Here is a 9,780-nt window from a genome sequence, read left to right as displayed (position 1 = left end):
TAGCTTAGTGATGAGCTTTGAGTGCACTATGGTGTTGAACGCTGAGCTGTAGTCAATAAATAACATTCTCACATATGTGTTCCTTTTTTTCCAGGTGGGAAAGTGCAGTGTGGAGTGCAATAGAGATTGAATCATATGTGGATCTGGTATGCAAATTGGAGTGGGTCTAGGGTTTCTGGGATAATGGTGTTGATTTGAGCCATGGCCAGCCTTTCAAACAATTTCATGGCTACAGAGATGAGAGCTACGGGTCGGTAGCCATTTAGGCATATTATTTTAGTGTTTTTGGGCATAGGGACTATGGTTGTATGCTTAAAATATGTTGGTATTACAGACTCAGACAGGGAGAGGTTGAAAATGTCAGTGAAGACACTTGCCTGTTGGTCAGCGCATGCTCGGTGTACACGTCCTGATAATCCGTCTGGCCTTGTGGCCTTGTGAATGTTGACCTGTTTAAATGCCTTACTCACATCAGCCAAGGAGAGCGTGATCACATAGTCGTCCAGAACAGCTGATGCTCTAATGCATGTTTCAGTGTTACTTTCCTCGAAGCGAGCATAGAAGTTATTTAGCTCGTCTGGTAGGCTGGTGTCACTGGGCAGCTCTCTGCTATCCTTCCCTTTGTAGCCTGTAATAGTTTGCAAGCCCTGCCACATCCGACGAGCGTCAGAGCCGGTGTAGTACGATTCGATCTTAGTCCTGTATTGATGCTTTGCTTGTTTGATGGTTTGTCTGAGGGCATAGCGACATTTCTTATAAGCTTCTCGGTTAGAGTCCTGCTCCTTGAAAGCATCAGCTCTACCCTTTAGCTCAGTGCGAATGTTGCCTGTAATCCATGGCTTCTGGTTGGGGTATGTACAGTACGTACAGTCACCCTGGGGACGACGTCCTTGATGCACTTATTGACAAAGCCAGTGACGGATGTGGTGTACTCCTCAATGCCATTGGAAGAATCCCGAAACATATTCCAGTCTGTGCCAGCAAAACAGTCCTGTAGTTCAGCATCTGCTTCATCTGACCACTTTTTTATAGACTGAGGCATTGGTGCCTCCTGCTTAAATTTTTGCTTGTAAGCCGGAATCAGGAGTATAGAATTATGGCCAGATTTGCCAAATGGAGGGCGAGGGAGAGCTTTGTACGCATCTCTGTGTGTGGAGTAAAGGTGGTCTAGAATTTTTTTTCTCCCTCTGGTTGCACATTTAACATGTTGATAGAAATTAGGTAAAACTGATTTAAGTTTCCCTGCATTAAAGTCCCCGGTCAATAGGAGTGCCACCTCTGGATGAGTGTTTTCCTGTTTGCTTATGGCGGTATACAGCTCATTGAGTGCGGTTCTAGTGGTATGTAGACAGCTACAGATGAACTCTTTCGGTAGATAGTGTGGTCTACAGCTTATCATGAGATACTCTACCTCAGGTGAGCAAAACCTCGAGACATCCTTAGATATTGTGCACCAGCTGTTGTTTACATATATGCATGTTCTATCCTGCCGATAAAGTGTATAACCCGCCAGCATGTTCTTAATGTCGTCGTTCAGCTACGACTCGATGAAACATAAGATATTACAGTTTTTAATGTCCCGTTGGTAGGATATACGTGATTTTAGGTTGTCACATTTATTTTCCAGTGATTCAACGTTAGCTAGCAGGATGGAAGGCAAATGTAGATTAGCCACTTATTGCCTGATCCTCACAATGCACCCTGATCTTTTTCCACAACATCTCAGTTTCCTTCTCCAGCGAATGCCGGGGATCTGGGCCTGGTTGGGTGTCTGTAGTATCGCAGTTCTGATGTCCAGAAGCTTTTTTTTCGGTCATAAGAGATGGTAGCATCAACATTTTGTACAAAACAAGTTATGAACAATGCGAAAAAAACAAACAAAATAGCAAGGTTGGCTAAGAGTCGATAAGACGACAGCCATCCCCTCTGGCGCCATCTTCATTTAATTCTAGTGCTGTTTGTAACTACCCCGGTAGGTTGACTGATAACCTGAACCAGGTTGTAGGCACTAGTTACAGTTGAAGGATTTATCTTGAGTGGGCAGCCTGATGAAAGCCAGTCAATATTTAAATCACCCAGAAAACATACCTCTTTGTTGATATCACATACTTTATCAAGCATTTCACACATGTTATCCAAATACTAACTGTTAGCACTTGGTGGTCTATCGCAGCTTCCCACCAGAATGGGCTTTAGGTGAGGCAGATGTACCTTATCCATATTACTTCAATAGTATGTAACATGTGGTTCAGAATATAAACGGCCACATCTCCACCTTTGGCATTTCTGTATTTTCTGTAGATCGTATAACCATGTATTGCTATCACTGTATCAGCAAAGGAGTTATCTAAGTGAGTTTCAGAGATGGTCAGAATATGAATGTCATCTGTTACCAGCAAATGATTGATTTCATGAACCTTGTTTCTTAAGCTACATACGTTAACGAGGGCTATTTTTTAGAACTTTTCTGGGATGCTTGTTTTTATTGCTTTATTGGGAAGTTTAGCAGGGATAAACATACTCACGTTATTTATGTTTTTTTTAAATGTTTTTTTTAACCTTTATTTAACTAGGCAAGTCAGTTAAGAACAAATTCTTATTTACAATGACGGCCTAGGAACAGTGGGTTAACTGCCTGTTCAGGGGCAGAACGACAGATTTGTACCTTGTCAGCTCGGGGGTTTGAACTTGCAACCTTGCAACCTTCCGGTGTTAGTGCAGGGTGAGCTGCACACAGTGGACTTCCTCCTAGGGCGCACTGTCTCAGTGCTAACAGTATCACTCTGGTTCATAGGCACATGATTACTGCATACAATAGCTGTGGGATCAGCAGAGACATTCAGGGAAGTAAGAGGGACATACATTAGGTTACTTCTATTGTGTCTTCCAACGCCCCTGGGATAATGTACATTTGCTGAAGCATTATGACAACTCAGCGACACAATGGTAGTGATTAATTAAATGAGCTGGGCTTGGGTCATTGATAAGTCATTGTCTTATCATTGTGAAATGCTGCAGCCTGGTCTCAGAGCCTTTCATATTATTCTGTATTTAATTCCATGTCACTCCAGTTAGTAGGATATGTTACGTTTCGTATGGTATGTATTAATTTGTGGATGTCCATCGGCCGTTTCGTATGATATGTTAGGAATTCCAATTCGCATTATATGTTACGCATTTGCAAAACCTGTGAAATGTTATGAATTTTAGCTAGGTGGCTAATGTTAGCTAGGCTAGGGGTTAAGGTTAAGTTTAGGAGTTAGGTTAAAGGGTTAAGGTTAGGGTTATGAGAAGAGTTAGCTATAAGGGTTAAGGTTAGGGTAAGGGGTAGCTAAAATGGTTATGATTAGGGGAAGGGTTAGCTAACATGCTTAGTAGTTGCAAAGAAGCTAAAATGCAGAAAATAGTTAAAAAGTTGCTAATTAGCAAAAATACTAAAGTTGTCAGTGAAAAGATTTGAACTCACAACCTTTGGGTTGCTAGAAGTTTGCATTATACACCCACCCACCCTACTTTTGTGTTTGCCTTAAGTAAACATCTGTCTCATGGTACCATACCAAATCAAATCAAATCAAATTGTATTGGCCACATACACATATTTAGCAGATGTTATTGTGGGTGGAGCGAAAAGCTTATGTTTCTAGTTCCAACAGTGCAGTACTATCTAACAATTCACAACCATACACAAATCTAAAAGTAAAAGAATAGATTGTAACATTTCATACTAATTTGAGTGTCCCGGATTAGGGCTGTTGCGGTGACCGTATTACTGCCACACTTGCTGTCACGAGTCATGAAGGCAGTCAAATTCCACGTGACTGTTTAGTCATGGTAATTAGGCTTCTCCAAACTCTGATGCTGCTGATGGTCATTAGTAGCCTACAAAACTTGCTAACTGCCTGCTACTCAGCACTCTACTTTCCCTCTAATCACTCTGACATCAATGGAAAATCTAATGAAACACTTAATGAGAGCCCATGAGCTCATGTTGCGCAACACTTCTATAAGCTATGCAATTGCGTGAGAAAACAGAATGATGGCCTCTATTAAAAAGATGAGGATCTAATCAGCTTTCTTTATGCTAGGTCTACTATATTTATTTCTCAGCTTTCCTAATATTAAGCACATTGCTTATCTTTACAACAGGAGTATAGCATACCTGGCTGGAATGAAAATGAACCACTGGAAAAGCGTCCTCCATTCTCTATTTAAGTGCATAGATGACATGTATTTTTTCCGCTGCCCCAGTTTCGACACAGGTGCATGATAATGGTCCATTCTAAATCAAAACAAATTTCACAAAGATATTATTTTGTTTTTGTAAAGACAAGAATATTAAATCAAGAATAGTCTGATGGGTGACAATATTAGCCTCACTAATATTCACTTGTGAATTATATATTATTACTTGTAAATGATGCCCAGCATTAGGCAAGAAACAACTTTTTCGAATCATAGTCGCACACCTCATGTAGCCTAGCTCATAGGCCTATATGTTTTGATAAGGTTTGTATCACAACTAAAGTAGCCAAATAACTTCTTAAAATGAAGCACATTAATATGCTTTACAAGGGGTGTAGAGCTTAATAAGCAGCGAGTGAGTTTCAAATTCGGGGAAGATCATTTTCACCATAAAAATGCACCTTTATAATAACATGCATAATCGCATTTGCGGTCAATTTTGACAATGGTGTTGTCCCGTTAATGGAACATTCGTGCATATTGCCTACTGCCATGTGCACATTGCTGCGCGGTTAATGTGAAGAAATAGCTTAATAGTTTACTAACATTTAAAGTTAAACGTTCTGATCTGTTGCTTGAGCCACATTGTATTTTTGATGCTAGTATTCATTTGCGATCTATTGCTTCCCACAACTGTCCCAGACTATGTTTGTAATATTTATTTATTTGCACAGAATCAAATAGGTAGATTTTTGTACTATGGGGGATAGTAGATTGATATAGGCTAGTGCTTTTGCTGTTCATTAGGCCTACTCATCTTGTTGGCTGACAAAAAGTAAATGTGGACAGTTCTTCCAATATCTTCAATATGCACTGCGGAATTGGATAAGGACGCGCTCAGTTGTGTCCCCGATGTGTCTGTCTTCACTTGTGGCCTGTGAGAAAAACGAGTGGGAGGTGCTTCAGAGTGCAGCACTCAGGGAGAAGGGCACAACACAGCCCCCTGGGCCAAGGGCTCAACGGCCACTAGCTGCAAAAGGCATGGATCTTTTTTGGGTGCATTACGGCCACACAAAGGGGATGCCGTTGTGAAATTTGAGGCATTATCAAGAGCTTGTCAAATTGTGAATGAGAGACTAGTAAAGTGTGTACAGCTTACGCAAAAAAAAGCAGAGTTCATGCTTTTCAAGAAACCTTTTTCAAATCATCACTAGAGTCGCATCATATAGCCTTAGAATGTATTAAAAATCAAAACATATAGCCCAATGTTTGTAGAACAACTAAATTTAGCATATAGGAGTAGCTATTTATTTGTTAATCACTCAACACAGAATAGCTTCATGTGCGCACTCCCTCAAATTGTTTGGAGAAAATATCCTTTCTATTTTATTCAGCTTTGTTCAGTTGTATTCTACATACTATGAAATAATACAAAATAATGCCACGGACTTCTAAGCAAATCTTGTCTGCTAAATTAATTAGTGTAGCCCACATCCATTTGGCATAGCCAGATCAGGACCTAACATAAGGACAATTCAGAGTATGCTATTCTGTTCTTCTGAAATAGACTACACTTTCTTCATATCATGCTTCTTTAGACCTATCTCAAAGTCTGCATCAGTGGCTTGTAGGCTATGTGTGAAAGCCAGGAGATACTAAATGTGTTTATGTTAATTAAGGTCAATTACCGTGAGACCGACAGTTATTTGCTTGACAATCACCGGCTGACGAAATTTTGTGACCGCCACAGCCCTATCCCGGATTTACATTTACTATGTTACGTCTAGTCTATGAGACCAGGCTGTGACCACAACTCCATATCGTGGCAAAGTGGATCATACTGAAGCTGCTGAAAGTGTGTGTGTGTGTGCACTTGTGCATGTGTTTTTGTTGTCTCCTATCCAAATGTACTGGGTGGAGCAGCAAAGAATCTTGAACGTGTGAAAAAGGGGTCAGTGAGTGCTCCTTTTACAACGCAGAGCCCCTCATAATAACACATAATATGAAGCCTTGCTGAATTGAATTGTATTTACGTAGAGTTTGGCACAGTCTGATTATTACCCTAGGTGTTTCATTTGTCTGGGGTGAGATAATATCTGTGCCTACATACAGCATCGTGGTGCATTACGAGTTTTTGTGACAGTGTAACAAACATAGAGATCCTATTAAATGTAATATTCTAATGACTAATTCTATGGTAATAAAATGTATGTGCTCACAATCCCCTCAGTAGAAGACACTGTTAAAACAAGTGGCTGGAGTATTGATGGTGTATTAGTAACAACGGTCTAAATATGTTTTCCCTCCATGGTGGTGCTGTCCCTGAGCTTCCCTGTCCGGGAGGTGAGGAGGCCAGCCACAGCCACCCTCCAGACACTAGCCCAGGTGGATAGCTCTCCCTTCCACCCCATCATAGACAGGCTGCTGAAGACCACCGAGGAGCTCATCGGTGACCCCACTGACCTCAGATAGGTCACTCACACACAAAACCAACCCATTAGTTTCATATAAAAGCTTGAAAGTCAACCTTTATTAATACTGTAACAAACAAAAAAAGAAAACGTGAAAAAAAAAGAATAATCTTAAGACGTCTTTCCATACTTGTTTCAGTCCCATTAATACATGAAAAACAATGGTTAACATGTAAAAGAATGGTTAACATTTAGCGCAGGGGTGTCAGAAATATGGCCAGCGGGCCATGTTATACTTTAAAATCACAAAAACAAAATCGAAATAGTATCAAAAATGATAATGGACCAGCGTGCTAATAATCACTGAAATGAAAGCTATACAGACAGGGAGTGTAGGAAATTCTAAAAACTATGGGTAGAGGACTATTTCTTTGCAAATTTTGACAGCGAAGAAATAGAACACATTTTCAGTGCGGCCCTCCGGACCTCGTTGAAGACCGAATGCGGCCCCCGGGGCAAAATGAGTTTGACACCCCTTATTTTAGCGTCTCAGAGCTTTTTCTCAGGAGAACACAACCCCACAATGGTCCTGATGATCATTCTGAAGCATAGAGACAAAAACGCACATAATAATGAGGTCTACTTAACGTTGTTGCTCGCTCCTCTTACTATGCCATTGCTTGAGTGGGATGATGTTCCAATAAAGAGCCATAAATCCAGTCATACAAAATGGCGGATGTTCATCATTGTCAAAAAGTAGAACTATATAATTACACTTGGGTGCCATAGAGCTTTATTTGTGTCGTACCGATAAAAACAAACGAAATGCATGCACCTCTCTTAATCATCATCATCATCATCATCATGAACAGCTTTCAGCAGTGCTACAAAATAACAAAGGAATATAGTAACACAATGGTATTATAGGTCATAATCGAATGAAGTACATTATACAAAGAGAGTAGAAAGATCTAAGTAGAACAATTCTGAAAGGTACCGTGTGTGATAAGCATACAATAGTATTCCTCAACCTTTGTCTGTACCAAGGACCGGCATGCTATGGACTTCCTCCTTTTGAGGGCTTGATTTAAATCAGTGTTGGTTCATGGACAAATCACTGAAATGTCACGTGCCTTTTGATACGGGACAGTTGCACTTAGGAAGGGAATACTCCATGACCTAGTGCCCGGATTATAGACCAATGGGGTTGAGAAACACTGCCATATGAAGTTGCGTGAATAGTTGTTTGTTTACATGCACAGTGTCCACCTTTGTCAGTGGACACCTTTGTCGTATTCAAGTACGCTCCTCTAGGTCTATGGGGTTAATAAATTAGAGACGCGGTGAACTGCCCTGCAGTTGCAATGTGATTGTGATTCGATCAAAAAAAGATAAAGGTAGAAAATACAATGTATAAAAGTAAAGTACAGTTTTGAGACTGTAAAAAAAATGGATGAGAGCCAATGACCTGACTTTAGCTGTTTTGTTTTGAGAGGTCCGTGGTTCAAAAGTGATTTAAAAAAAAACGAACAATATAAAAAAAATGATGCTAGATCTGAACTGCATTCAATGTGCACGGATACGCGATTCTCAACTTAGATAAACCTGGGTTCATCCTTAGAGATAATCACCAACAAAGTGTTTAAAAATGCAACATTTTTACGCTAACAAATCTCTTACGCTACGCCTATGTATGATTCTCGACTAACTCGTTCAGGGGATGTAACAAACAAAAGAAGATCAAGGTGTTTGTGCGCCTCATTTTTGGCAGACCATGTGCTCCTATCCTGAGAGAGTATACTGTATAAGCAGAAATCTTACGTGTTCAGTCCATATAAAAAGTGTCCCAGTGTCAACTTATGCTTATACGCTTATGGCTTCCGGCAACACTACCAAATGGAAGTAATTAGAATGGGTTTTTTGAACGGAATATGTAATAACCCACGTGTTAAAACTGGCTTTCTCAGTCTGTGTAAACTGATTTGGACATGAGAAACAAATATTACATTTAATCAAACCAGTGCCATGTTTTGTTGACCCCCTAAAAAAAATAGCCCTTTCACATCTTCCAATTGACAAAATAGAGACACATCTAAAGATACATCTAAAAATGTACAAAAGAGAAAAAAGCTCCAAATTCTACATCATCTAGATTGGTTTGATAGCAAAATCCAATCATTGTGGTTCTAAGTAAACCGACTCAGAGATGACTAAAGTTACACAAATTCACACAGTCTCACTCTACTTTCGCCTTGCAACTAACCATCATAACATACTCAGTAGCTGATCAAATCATTTCATCCATTGCAGTAGGTTTCTTTCTATGACTACATATTTTGCTGTCCAGCAACAAACCATTAATGTCTCCTGCTAATTTCACCCCAACTCCAATAAATACTGTGTTTCTTTTTCGGGTTTGAGGGAGCATCTTTGGCAATGTGGACTATTTCTTTATTGGAGTGGGGTCCCTAATTTGCTCTCATGGTCTGCTGTTTGGGCAGGGTGGGGGCGTGTGGGAGGGGGCAGGGGGGCCTGGGGGTGCGGGATGGGGGTGGCCCTGGGGGCAGTTGGGTGACGGGCGGCGCTCGCGGGGGCGGGCTGGTCTGTGGTGGCGGCGCCGTAGTGGGGCTGATCAGGGGACGGTAGTCAGAAGCGGGAGGGGGGCTATGGGCCCGGGGAGTTGCCTTGGCTGCTGCCGCTGCCTCGTCCTTCACCCGGGTGAAGTTGATGCATCGACCCTGGGGGGAAAGAGACAGTAACATCAGATTACACTGGGATCAGTGTATACTGGAGGTATACAGGACCCCATAAAGCTACAGTAAAGACATAACTCAGATAACATTGTACCCCCCTCCCTGACATGATCCAGCCCCTCTCCCACGTACAGCACACAGGTGTCTAACTCCCATCTAGGCTAACACCTCTGAGCCAAGCTGACCCCATGGTCATGGGACGGTCACTACCCTTTCTGTCTGTTTCAACCAGGACCAGCTGGCTGGACGGTTACCCATCAGCCCTTGCTGTGACCCCCCTACGCCCTCTTCCCAGTCCAATGTTCTGTTCCAATGAACTGTTGCTGTTGCCAATGAAACTGTGGCTGCTTTCCAAAAACTCCATGTTGTTTATAGCACCATATGGAGAATGAGAGAGAGAAAAATAGATAAAGGGGAGAGAGACAGAGGATTGG

At 41.4% G+C, this 9,780-nt stretch overlaps 1 protein-coding gene across 1 annotated transcript in view; it reads right to left on the bottom strand.

The window, feature by feature from the left end:
* Nucleotides 1-6,683: 6,683 nt before the first annotated feature.
* Nucleotides 6,684-9,780, bottom strand: part of LOC115144010 (anthrax toxin receptor 1-like) — a 31,369-nt gene continuing 28,272 nt past the window's right edge. The window contains exon 18 of the mRNA XM_029684581.2: nucleotides 6,684-9,331. Within this exon, the coding sequence (XP_029540441.2) occupies nucleotides 9,062-9,331 (270 nt within the window). The 3' untranslated portion in view covers nucleotides 6,684-9,061. The remainder of the gene's footprint in view (nucleotides 9,332-9,780) is intronic.

This window comes from Oncorhynchus nerka, linkage group LG16 (genome assembly GCF_034236695.1).
Source record: "Oncorhynchus nerka isolate Pitt River linkage group LG16, Oner_Uvic_2.0, whole genome shotgun sequence".
Lineage (NCBI taxonomy): Eukaryota > Metazoa > Chordata > Actinopteri > Salmoniformes > Salmonidae > Oncorhynchus > Oncorhynchus nerka.
The sequence above is the reverse complement of the archived record's forward strand: the minus strand, read 5'-3'. Positions and strand labels throughout refer to the sequence as shown.